At 42.4% G+C, this 13666-nt stretch overlaps 1 protein-coding gene across 1 annotated transcript in view; it reads left to right on the forward strand.

The window, feature by feature from the left end:
* Positions 1–13666, forward strand: part of CHN2 (chimerin 2) — a 480978-nt gene that overhangs the window by 375094 nt on the left and 92218 nt on the right. The window contains exon 7 of the mRNA XM_029589197.1: positions 3323–3400. Within this exon, the coding sequence (XP_029445057.1) occupies positions 3323–3400 (78 nt within the window). The remainder of the gene's footprint in view (positions 1–3322; positions 3401–13666) is intronic.

Below are 13666 nucleotides of genomic sequence, written 5' to 3' on the forward strand. Positions count from 1 at the left end.
TGGATTTTTTTCTGTAACCTCTAAAATGTGAGTTCTAAAAATCCAACGTGCTCAACAATCAGGGGATGAGCGAATATGTCGGGCCGGTGTGCCAAGCAGATTGTAAAAGTCGCCGGGATACATGCGTACATGCCACTGCGCACACAAATGAAAAGTTTCCAAAAAGTAGCGGAGTGTGTGCCAGGGCATGGGCATTCTGAGATTTTGATATGAAATTTGCATGTAAATAACGCGCACTGGCGCACGCGCTGGGGTCCCCTGCCGCATTACTTTACTTCTGCTTTGGATGATGTGTAATTTATAAAATAAGAAATCTAGGCAGATCAGTGGGGTTTTAAAGGTCAGGGCTAACAGGGGGGATGAAAGCTATTAAACTAGATGGGTTTGGAAGTCCTGTCCCTTAACTGGGTGAACTGGGAATGAACTAGTTAAACTAACAATGGCATTGGCGAACGTGCCTTTCAATATTGCCCCCACTTACATGATAGAAGTGGCATTTGCACGCTCATCCACTTAAACTTGAGCGCACGTGTGCATGCGGTCAGAATATTTTATAATATGCATGCATGCATATACACATGTCTTATAAAATAGCCTCGTCCCTGGGCGCTGGCCTAAAAATGCATGCACATGTGTTCCCGTGCACCGCTTTGAAAGTTTCCATCTAAGACTTTTAAAAGTTTTACAAGATGCATCTGAAAAATACAACACGGAAAGGCAAATGAATAGGAGAATATTAAATATGCAATTGCGGGCAGTTCCAGTTACTCTTAATATCTGTATATGTGAAAAGCTGCCACTCGCCTAGTAAAGGGATCCTCCCTTTATCTGCCCTCATTGTGAATGGGCAAAAGGGCACATGTGTTGGAATTGAATTTGTTACCGTTCAAAAACTCCTCTCCTAACAGCCTCACTCAGAGGGCCTGATTCATCAAGGTATTTTCCCATAGACACAGAATGGGAGAAAAGCCTTAAGGGCGGATTTTCAGAAGGCCACGGGCGTAAAATCTGGCCTTTATGTGCGTGGCCGGGCCCAGCGCAGGCCGAGCCTATTTTCATAAATGCCCGGCCACTCGCATAAAGGTCGGTACGCGGGCCTTCCTGAAAGGGGCAGGCCAGGGGGCATTTTCGGGGCTGGGGCAGGGCTAGAGGCGCCCGGAACAGCAGCCATTTGCTGCTGTGCCTGAGGATCGTGCGCCAGCAGAAGGAAAAGGTAAAACAAAAAAAATAGGGCAAGTGAGGATAGGATAGGGGAAGGGAGGTTAGGGTAGGGGGTTGCGCTGGGAGGGAACTGGGGAAGGCCCCGATGCGTCACCCACGATTTTGCAAAACAAGCCAGCGTGCGCTTGTTATAAAATCTCGCGTCCATTTTGAAAGTCTATCCCTTAGTGAATCAGGATGGTAGTCTGCTATTGTAGAGATCTCAGAGCGGCTATATAAGGCTCTTGCCTAGATAATCTCTGAAACACAGTTCATGGACTAAAGTGTTATGTTTTGCACATTTGGAACCTTTTATGTCTGTACTCTGGATACGTTATTGGCACGCCTCTGGAGGGAAACCCCAAACGTTTCTTCCTGTGGCCAGCAACATCCCTCTGAGTATTCCTGTTGTGGTAAAATGCTAGATTTGTTAGAGCTGATTGGGTGGTGCAGGGACCCGGCTATTACTTCACCATCCAAGAGACCTAGATTCAGATAGATGTAGATGGATTCATATCAGTTTGGTTTCCGAATGGAAAAAAAGAGAGTTCTGTCTCTGTGTTTATTCATAAGGGAGAGGGGAGTATTGGATGCATTTTCTTTGAAAATGTATTAGTCAGCCTATAGAGTGCTATGGATTTTACTGTAAAAGCAGTGAACTACTCTCCCCAACTGGAAAAATGGATGCTGGGCAGGGTCTACAGCTGATTGAGTAGTCACTCTGGAGGTTTCTCTGGATGCTCCTTTTCCTAGCCTGGGCCAGCCTTCCTAACTTAATTGAATGCACAGAAATATATAGAGATACCACCTTTTTATTGGAATAACAATGCATTTCTTGACCAGCTTTAGAGAGCTAATAGGCCCTTCCTCAGGTCAGAAAAAAAAAAACTTTTATACAATCAAGTGGACTAACCTGGCAGCCACACCATTTTAACTTTAATGAAGGAATGGGGCAGGATGAGTGGTGAGGGACTTGCATGAACATTATGCATATTAGAAAATAAAGGACAAATATTGGCTATGGTTACCTTTTGAGAAACTGATTTCAGGGGGTTACAGAACTTGATGAAGACTGTGGCCATTATATGGAATTGCACAGTGATGGAGTTGACCATCTGTTCCCGTCAGCTTTAAATCCAGAGCACATCATCATTACAAAGGGCACGTAGCTACTTGGTTTGTCCAGTATTAGGGACCATAAATCTATAATGTTAAATGCCAGCAGTTTAAGTATGCTTTGATGTGCAGTAGTTTGTGCAGTAAGGGTCTCCAGCTATGAGGAAATGTAAACTTTAGAGGAAATGACTGACCACTTCCCACTATAATGTATTGCTAACATTTTGTAAAACAAGCATAGTTAATCCTCTGCTCCCTGCAGGATTTTTACTTGCACAGGATCTGACTAAAATGGATTTCAGCACTGCCAGATTAAGCCGTCATCTGGGTTTAGAGGGTTTATTTAATCTGCCGCTCTTCAGACCGGAATGTTTCCTAAGTGTCTGGGTAGGATCCAGGGTGTAACTGAATGCAGCATAAGACTTGGAACATCTGACCCGCTTTTTAACGTGGGCAGCAAGCAGAAGTGATGTTTTCTTTCAAACTTGCTGTGGTGTGAGGGTGTAATGCCCTGCCTGCCTGGCTAATGCCAGTCTGGGGGGGTGGGTTCTCAGTGCCCGAATGTGAGCCACTGTTCTAGGCACACGTCTGCCTTTAAGAAGTAGCACAAAAGAGGGCATTACTTATTCAAACGCAGAAGCATCTTCCATCACACAAGACGGCCCCCTTAAGTCACATGCCGGAGGTCCCAGCTGAGCGGGCTGCAGCTGCTTCAAATCTGTTATCCTGCCTTAGAAAGCAGTTGGACAAACCCTGCTGACTGTAAGCCTCCTCCAAGACTCAAGGGAAGAAAGAGAGAGAGGAAAAAAAACCCAAACCCCTCTGGGATCCCAGCGCTATGCCTTCTGAGGACCTGTGGCTGGAAAATGGAAAAAACCGTGCCACCGTTCAGAAGTCAAAGGCAAACCAGAAACACCAGAAGCTTCTTGCAGTGACACTGGGGGCTAAGGTGGGCAGGAAGGGGGCAATGTTGTGGCAACCTCTGAAACTCTTTGCCTATTCACAGATCACTTCCTTGGTCAGAAGAGCAGCCTTGGCGCAAAACGATAACCACTGCAACTACGAGAAAGCACATAATTTCAAGGTAAGAACCACGTTTTCTTGTTTTTCTCTTCATCTAAAATGATTGAGATCATTGAAGTGTGTGTGTGTGTGCTTCAAGTGCATAATGATCTATTCTGAGATGTTCAAAGAGAGAACAGTTATTCTAAAATTTGGGGTTTTTTTTAACCTAGCAGTGACACTATATGAATGCTTAGTAACTTCTGTATGTGTATATTCCAATTTGGCAGATGCACACTCGTGTTAGTTAAGCTAGAAAATATTCATAACTGGGGCTCTGCATTCAAGTATTTTATTCTGTATTGTCTGCTAAGAATAAACCAAAGCCCCTTCACTTCCCAAGTTTGGTCTCTCTTCCCCCCCCTCCCTCCTTCCTCTCCCTCTCGCCAGCTGTTCTTTTATACTTTATCAGAAGAAACGGGCTTCAAATAAATATCACATCCCTCAGAAGCTTCACAAAGAAATAGCCAGCTTTCCACGTTGAACTGCATTGCATTGCATTTGTTTAGCCACATTGTCATAACTGAGTTCCTAAGTTATTTCGTGTCTGTCTGTTTAGACTGTAACTAGAAGTGCTCTACAAACACACACACACACAAAAAAAATGTTGTGATGGCATTGTCTGGTCTCCTTTGTTCAAGCACCATATGCTGAGGAAAGGCCCTCTTAGTCACCGAGCTAGGAGATCTAGCCTTCTGCTGGCTTGTTACTGCCAGTGAATAGCTCTACAGACATCAAAGTGTTTCCCTTGTTTCTCAGGCTGCGGCGGCAGCTGCTCGGAAGGAGGACCACTCTGTGGAGGTGACACTTCTGAGCGGTTATCAGGTTTGGGGGTTGTTTTTGGTTCATCGTTTTGGCACCCTCTTTAGGTAAAAGGATTATGGTAACTCTTCGAGGGACTGCTGATCTCTCAGCTGGATATTATTTTTAGCCTACTTAGACCATCAGACCATTTGATAACACTTAAGCCTATTGTATCACAGGAAACAGGCACGATGCGCGCAGGGAACAAGAGGGACAAAGAACTTGTGGTGTTCTTTTTTTTTTTTTTAATTCCTGAGTTCTCCTAATGCTTACAAGTTGCAATGTGTGGTTGAAGAAAAAAAAAAAAGCATAAAATTTAAGTCTCTAATCACTGAAGACAAAAGTTGCTTATGAACAAAACTGTGCAGGTGGCATTGATTCAGCTTCAAGACTTCAAACCGGAGGGCCCCCTTTTTTTTTTTTCGTAAAGTACTACCTAGGGAGAAAAGTCTTTTGGCGGCCATCCCTGGTGGCTCAGTGTCTGTCTTGCGCACCGCCGTGCAGAGGGACCTGGGTTTCATTCCCAGTTTGTTTAAACTTGCTTTCCTGACTGTCATTATCCACATCAGGAAATAAATCAAAACAGCTAGGATCCCAAAGTATAAGACTCAATACTAGTGTAGATACACAGCGTGATATTACTCATCAGCAGACCTCATACAAGGCATACATATTTGATGCTAGTTAGCATAATAGCATAAGTATACCAATATTATAATCATAGGTCATATAGTGTCCATCAAAAAATTTTTTTAAATTTTTCTTATGCACAAGTGAGACATTAAAATGGCCCATTGGCCCATCAAAAATTATGTGGCATTGCAAAATTAGCACTTAGCTTTTTTGTTATCGAGGACATAGCAGAGACATGGACGTGAGGACATGCACAGCGTCAAGCCCAACACGGACTGTGTTTCGGCTTCAAAAGCCTTCTTCAAGGGCCAATGATATCTGCAATTTAAACACATCCATATGTGCTTGACGCTGTGCATGTCCTCACGTCCATGTCTCTGCTATGTCCTCGATAACAAAAAAGCTAAGTGCTAATTTTGCAATGCCACATAATTTTTGATGGGCCAATGGGCCATTTTAATGTCTCACTTGTGCATAAGAAAAATTTAAAAAAATTTTTGATGGACACTATATGACCTATGATTATAATATTGGTATACTTATGCTATTATGCTAACTAGCATCAAATATGTATGCCTTGTATGAGGTCTGCTGATGAGTAATATCACGCTGTGTATCTACACTAATATTGAGTGTAGATACACAGCTGTTATCCTGTTATCCTGCCTGTTTTCCTGCTGTTTTGATTTATTTTCTGTTGGGTTGCTACTCCCTTCCTCAAATTGGGTGCTACAGGATAGTTGTGGTATTATCCACATCAGGGCAGGTTACAGTGCACCACAGCAATATTTAGAGAGATGTTTTCCCGAGTTGGGTGGGGCTGCGGGTGCTGCACAGGCTGCATTCACGGGGGGGGGGGGGGGGGGGGGGGGAGAGAAGGAGGCACCGTCCTTGTGCAGTGGCAGCACCTTGTGGCTAGATTCAAGGCCCTCGATGGCAGGGGGTTTCCCTGGGCCAAGGGCTGTCGCTGTGATGAAGGGAGGGGGCTACGTGAGTTGGGAGGAAGCGATATAAAATAGGAAATAAAATTCCCGGGTAGTTGCAAATGAACACTCAAAATGCCATATTCCAGCTTTGTTTTTTGATTTGAGCTGGAAGCCCAGAGGAGCAGGAGGAAACTGCCTGGTGAAAGAAAAAAAAAAAAAGTCCTTTTGCATTTTGGGGTCAGGATCCGGATGCCCAGAATAAATAATTCAGTGATAGTGAAGAGTAAAGTCTTCCATTAAAAAATGTCAGCTTCCTGATGGATTCCCTTCTCCAGTTGCCTTGTCAATCTCCTGCAGGTGTTGATAGATGTGCAAAGCACATTTTCCCGCTCCTAGCTGAAGTTGGCTTCTTAGGTGATTGTGACTTCACTTTGCATCTTAAATTTGCTCTCCCGTGTGGTTCATTTTCAGCCCTGTGTATCACACACAAAGCGCGAAACCATAAACGGGATCTAGAATTGCACCTTCTCCATTGTGGACTGTAAGCTCTTTGTTGCCAGTTGTTTACAAACACACAAATATGTCTCATTTTCATATATATTCAGAAATTGAAAACCAGTGCAAGCAGCCCCTGGTGTACCTACCAAAAATAAAATTAAAAAAAGATGTTACTTGTCATCAGTGACAGGAAGTCCATTAACGCTCTCTCTTCTGTGAAATTCAGAGATTTGTAAAAAAAAAATTCTAAAGAGAAGGAAATCTTCATGGAAGAGAGCCAAACTTTTAACTCAAGCCAGGCCGAATATCTTTTTTTAAGGCATGAGAAAAAATGCCATAGGACGATTATCACCAGATGTCTGTTTTTGTGTGACTGTCGGTGTTATTTATGTAACCTGCCTAGGACGATGGATGGGTGGGAATAGAAATATTTTAAATAAATAAATAAATAAATGTTCGGTCACTGATGACGCAGGGATTTTCTATAGTAGAGGCCTAAAACGTTACATAATTGCATTGTTTAGATTGTCCCCCAGCAAGAGTGAGTTTGATTGGGTTGGCAGTGTAGCATACTAATTTGAGCACAAAACTGAGATCCCAGAGACCAGTGGGGGTTTTTTTCTTACCCTAACTTTGCTGTGCTTGCACGTGGATTGTAAGCTATTTTAGACTGAAACACCGAAGTAGACTAGATAAAATTATCATCAAATGCATAAAACCTTTATATCTGCATCAGCTAAAAAAAAAAAAAATATATATATATGTCTAAGAGCCAGCCTAGCATTTTCACACTGCCAGGCGGATGACCTGGACTCATTTCTTGGGCTAGGATTCTGCTAATTGGGGCTGGGTTTGTTGCAGATGCAGTATTCATAAGTCGTAACATAACAGTGATAATTAGTGACTGAAGACCCATGATTGCAGGTTTCTGGAAGGAGCTGGGTCAGTTGACCTGGGAGCAGAACATAAAATAAGGGGAAACTCCAGATTTTATGTTCCCCTCCCAAAAACTGGTTCCACTTGTGCTAGAAGTAGGAGGAAACTGCAGGCCAAAATATAAATAAGCAGATGTGATTATTTTTTCAAGGTAATTAATGTAAAACTGGAAGAGCACATGAACAGTGCAATAGTTTAAAAAAAACAAGAAGTATCATTGATCTTTCTGTTGAAATTGCTTGTCTGGCGAGGTGTAGGCTGACTGCATTCTTGAGTATGTGACTGTGCTATGGATTAACAACTGCTGGGAATATATGGGAAAAAAAGGAAAGCTCTGGACTGCCACTCACAGCATTTTAGCAAAATTCTCAGCAGATTTGTTCAAAACTTCTAAATGAAGGCATGCATAATGCTTAAAGAAAATTGTAAAATGCCATTCATCTAAACTCACCAAATGAATGTTCCTTATTTCCTTACGCTCTCTTTTATAATGTAACAGATAACGTACAAGTGTTTGTCCATTCAGCCTATGCACAGCCACAGAAGTTTACAGTTTTAAGTTTCTTTGTGGTGTTGAGTTGCCACTCCTATAGATGACCAGCCTTTTTGGGTCATTTTCTCCAAATTCAGGACAGAATATTTGGGGGGAAAAAATTATCTGAGTTGACTTTGGCAAATAAAAATAATCATTCCCCTGTGTTTTGAAAACTGGGATTAGTTCTGCAAAGCTCAGGAAATGTCATATAAACTCCCTTCACATGCCTTTTAAGTCATGTAGACTCAGGAGTAAGAGCAGCAGAATTTCTTCTTCCTCCTTGAGATTATGCCTGGATTCAGTGCTGCAAATGCTCACTGGTACCAAAATCAAATCTGTTATAGCTGCAGGCCTGAAAAGAAATAGCCTACTTGAAGGGAAAGCAAAGGCAACTGGGAAAAGGACTATCTTTATTTAATAATTTTGCCCAGAGCAATGGAAATGATTTAACCATCTCTGAAGGACTAACTAATAAGGACAAAATAGAACATAAAAAGCATGCGGCACACACAAAAACATCCTCAGTACAGGCTTGATATAGAAATCAGTTGGATCTTATGAAGGAACACACACCTTCGTTGACTGAACAGAATGCCAACTAAACAAAGGCTTGATATACTAAAGGATTCCTGTTTTTCTCTGTGGAAGAAATGCTTAATATATATAGGCCTCTCTAAGAATTATCTGCATTCCCTCTTCCCTAAATGTGGAAGAACTGAGAGCTACTGGCATGGTGTCTGGTGTCCGCCAATATGTGTGCTATGCAATTTTTTTCCCTTGGAACACATGGCACAAAAATACAATTGATGGTTAACCAGGGACCTTGGAACTCCCTGGGCTTAATGTTCTAAAAACAAAATCTTGCCTTAGTTTCTTAACACAACTGAGAGACTAAACCTTTGCAAAGCATTTATGGAGAATATTCTGAAGGGAGAAGTAATGCACCTGTAAAACTCTTTTAAAAAAAATGTGAATCAATCTATGTGCTTTTCATTTGCTTTTAAATCATTATTTGACTCTTAGAAACATTACTGAAAATCAGTCATCCAGTACAGAGATGCCAAAAACAGAATTCAGAGCAATAACAATTACAATCAAAGCTAGATGACAAAAAAGAGAACCTCACCCCCTATCATAATCCATTACCAAAATAATTTGGGAAGAAGGGTGAAAATAATGCAGGACGGTTATATAACCACGATCAACCAGCATTAAAGATCCCTTTATCTGAATAATAAATTGCAGAGCCAGTCAGAAACATAATCCTCTTGTGATCATCCCCTGAAGTCATGAACTGGGAAGGAGAAAGTATGACTTTTAATTTTCCAAACCTTTCAGAGGACGTTATTGGATGGCATCAAATTTTGGTGAATAAACATGTTTTGATTCCTACAGCACTGATACAAAATGAAGTCTGAAGTTATCTGTAATCGTAATGAGATTCATCTCCTAATAAAATAATTCTGTATACAATACTGTCTTTTACAGCCAAAATTATTCTTTTGGTAGTAAAAAAAAAGCCATAGTTATGGTCCAAAAAGCTATCACTGTCAAAGTCCTTTAAAACTATATGTATGTGTGTAAATAATATAACCCCAATTCGGGTAAATTTCAGGGTCACGGGTTTTACACTCAATACCAGGGCTAAGTGTCTATAAATACTGTTCAATCTCTTTTGCCCCAAATGATGGATTATCTGTAGGGAGTAAGGATAAACCTTCTTTGTCCTAAGCATTGCATGTAGTTCAGACCCATCTTCTGTATGTCAGTGAAGAGGCTGAACACTAGGGCGGGGTTCCAATATAAACTTTACTGAAGAAATATGAAAAAATTGGCATTTAATGCAAGTCTCTCGGATAATACCCATAAAGGAAAGACAAATATTAAATCTGTAAATCTGTGGTTCCTTAATCCAGTGTTTCCCAACCAGTATGCCTTTAGACCTGATCAGGGGCACCATGGAAAAGTCATCACTGTCTGCGCCGATCCAGATAAGCACCTGGGCTCTGCCATCAGCACCTCATAGCAACAAGAGACACCAGTTGTGGTTCTTACGCCAGTAGGAACTCTTCATGCATGCCTGTTCTTCCTAGCTACAGCATGAGCCCTGGAGTGTGGTAATTAATGGGCAGCATACATGGCATGGATAGCCAGGCCCTGCTTTGAGAGACACACTCAGTGCACACAGCACCTCCTCATTTCCCCCTCCTGAGCTTCCTCTTTTGACTGCTTCCAGCCTCTATTTTGTGCCCAGGCTGATTGAGACCGAGAGAGAGTGCACTGAGCGCTGGATGTGAATCTTTCTGAGTGTTGGAGCAGCAGCAATGAAGGAGCTCTGGCAGCCACATGTGGCAGCCAAGGGAGCTAAGCTGGCTGCCCACATCACACTGACTTCTCCTTTCTCCTACACTGGGGTAAGGGGGTGTCAAATTCTGCCCCTTACTAATAGTTGCCCTTTTCTAATATAGCTTCAGCTGATCTGAATGCAACCAGTATGTGTCAGGAGTCTCAACTAGACCCTTGCACTTGGGTAAGGATAGTCATCGTAAATAGGAGTGTTTAGGGAGATGTGATACTCCCCATTGGGAAGGGTCCTTTGAGTTAATAAAATCCCCCTGTACATGTTGATGTGAGGGAGAAGGCTCATGTGGATCTCTGGCGTGGAGGATTCCAGATGTTGGTGTCCAGTGTAACTGCCTTTTCACAAAAGGCAGGTCTGGAAAAAGAGATTATGCCAGAGGTGGAAATCTGGAGAAGTGTTAGTCTGGACCAGAGATGGTAGATAGTGCTAAAAGATAGAGGGGTTCAGACCTTATTGCACTAGAAAGAGTAAGATGAGAATTTAAGAGAAATACCTCATTTGTCCGAGAAGAGAGATTGAGAAAAGTGTAAGCTTGGAAAGAATGGTTTACAGTGGGGAGATTTGAAGGGAAAAGAATCTGCCCTGCCATTGGGATAAGAATCTATGAGACAGTCCTATTCAGTAAGGAGTTTCATAGACCAGACGCTCATCAAAGAGGAAAGATTTTTTGGGAGGAAATGCGTATCTGCCATACCAAGCAGGTACCTGAGAGCTCCCAGGGAGGAAGGGTCCTTGTCCCTGAGTGCTGATTGTTTGTTTGCAGTGGTGTTGAATTTTAAGTTTAGAGACTGTTTACTTGGTATGTGCTGATTGTTGGACTTTGTGTTTACCTGATCACCACTCTCAGTAAAGACTATTTTTGACCCACAGTTTGAGTATCAGCGTGGGGATTTTTGGAATGACTGGATTAGAGAGCAGAAGAGCCCCAGTGTGAGAGAATTCCTAAGGGCTTTGAAAGACTGCTTCTTTCCCCCCTCTGCAGGAACCCGGGCGGTCTGGGCCATGCCTGGTCCATGTGTGTTCTAATGTGCACAAGAGCTGATTGGGACGGGGGCTACATTTACATATAGAGGGAACTGGCCCATTGTGATGGGTTAATCTATGCCCCTGCTACCTTTCTTCCTTTGTTTTAAATTTTTGAAGAGACACTGGTGGAGCTTTCAGTGCTTTCCTAACTCTTATTTTGACCATAGAGTCCTCTCCATGTCCGCATTGCCTGTTCATGGCGTGGTGTTGATGTGCCACACAACATTTTTGTTAATGTAGGTGTGTTTCAGGATTGAAAAGGTTGGGGAACACTGCTTTAATCTCTCCCTCAGGGTTCCTTCCTTCTCTTCAGATGGCATTTGAAGCTGCCCTGAGTAAAACTAAGCGAATCTTCCTTTTCCCAGTTTGGTTTTCCATCCACAATACCTGAGATCCACTGTTTGATCCTGAAATCTCCAATTTTCTCCTATCATCTCTGTTGTATCCTGAGGGTACCTCCTTAGGTGTTTCTGAGCACCAGTGTGGTGACGCAGTTCCTCCTCTCTCCTCCTGGGCATGGTACTACTCCTTCTTTCAGTTGCCAGTTTGGCTAAGACTTAGGAAAAAAAAAGTCTTCTCTTTACTCTCTCTGTGGAGTTAGAAGGCTAGATATAGCAACTTGCTCCTAATAAATGTCACATCTTAAAATTATTTTTCCCTAAGAGAGATTTGATGTTTTTCAGTTATAAAGTAAGAGTATATCTTGATGTTTGCAAAGTGACACAGAAGAAAAGGAAACGGATTTTTATTATAAGGGTTAGGGTATTACAATTGGGTGATCAGTTTTGGCTTAAATTTCCTTGTAAGTGTGAGATAAAATATCAGAGTGTTGCATAGTAATATACGTGTATCTTTTATGAACCTATACAATTTTCCTCATTTCTTATTTCTAGAACTATTGCTTCTGTTCCTTCTACTTCTTCACCTGACCCCCCTCTTTATCAGCATGAGGGGCTGTATGGGATTCTATCCACATTTAATGTTTGGACCAACTGCTAAAATTGAATGTATATGATTAATTATGTTTCCTAATATTTAAGGTTGGTATTCTCTGAGGACAAGTAAAATGGTAGTCCTCGCAAATGGGTTACATCATCAGATGGAGCCCGATGACGAAAACTTACGTCAAGGTTTCTAGAAAGTTTGACTAGGCACACTGAGCATGCCCAGTATGCCCTATACCACGCGTCCACGCGGGATCCCTCTTCTGTCTCTCTTTTTTTTTTTCTTCTGCAAAACTGTCAGCATTGCCCCCGTGTGCCCCCCGTGCCTGTCACCATGCATTGACGGTGACCGGTGCCAATACGTCTTAGTCTTCCCATAATGCTCGGCCCGGTCTTTCCCTGGTGCCGAGGTCAAGGACGATGAACCCGATGTCCTCAGCCCGGAGGAGATCTACAACTGTCAGTCTCTGGCACCCCTACCCACCGGCAACATTGACGGAACAGACGGTCCCGCCGATGTTGATAGCATGGTGTTCATCAGTGTGGCTCTGATGTCCTCCGATGCCAATGGCTCGGATTTCTTCAACCCGAAGAGGTTGTCAATCTTGTCAAGTCAAAGCCGATGTCCCTTTGTGGTCAGCTGGGTGCACAAGCGGCAACTTATTAGAACCTGATGGACAGAAAGAGATAACCATGAAGCCAATTTGTCAAATTTAGTAAAATGTATTCAACAGCTAGCAAATATTTTAGAACATACAAAATCAATCTCGCTTAGTGTTCATTAGTTAAGGTTTATTGCCAGCTCTTCCTTCCTGTGGAGAAAATGCCAGGACTCCTACAAGTTGCAAGAATTTTTTCTGCACTTCTCTTCAAAGCACATCTTACCAATAGACTCCTTTTATCCAGTCTGTGTAGGTGACAGCCAACGCATAGTGCTCGTCAGTCCTTTTGTTACATTCCCCAATGTCCATCCTGAACCTGTTCACACTGGCTCTTTAATTGCTGACCATATCCTCTCCTTTCATTTGCTCTTCAGTTCCACTGGAAAAAAACAGTTTCTATTCCACACACACACACACCCCTTTCCTTCGGGCACAGAATTCAAATCCTTCCCCTGCAGTGCATACTGAGACACACTGGCTGCTAAAGTCCTACAGGGCTCCTCAGTGTTCCAAATTTTGCTATTATTTTTTATACTTGTATGTTCTGTCCATCAATGTCATTCTATCCAGTGTAGCAGAGCTGGCCAGGCCCTACCACACAAGGATCAGTCATTCTTTGGACTATTGCAGCTGTGCTGGGTTCCCTCAGTTGTGCATATTTCTACAGTTGCAATCTACTCTGAATGAATCAGCATGTGTCTACCCTTTGCTGTCAGATGTGGGTAGCCCGCTGTAAATATTATAACATCACTGTACCATAAAAGCATTGTGATCCTGAATGAATTGTAGAGAATGAACTTGTGTTCACTTGGGTCATTCTCATTCCAACAGATAAAAAGCTTGATGCAAGAAAATCAAATATTATGATCAAGAAGAAAAGCAAAAGAACAGCATTGATGATAGAAGTGTCAGTACCAAGCAACTGTTCTGTGGACTGTATGGAGAATGATCCTCAAGTAACA

This window comes from Rhinatrema bivittatum, chromosome 2 (assembly GCF_901001135.1).
Source record: "Rhinatrema bivittatum chromosome 2, aRhiBiv1.1, whole genome shotgun sequence".
In the NCBI taxonomy this organism is placed as follows: domain Eukaryota; kingdom Metazoa; phylum Chordata; class Amphibia; order Gymnophiona; family Rhinatrematidae; genus Rhinatrema; species Rhinatrema bivittatum.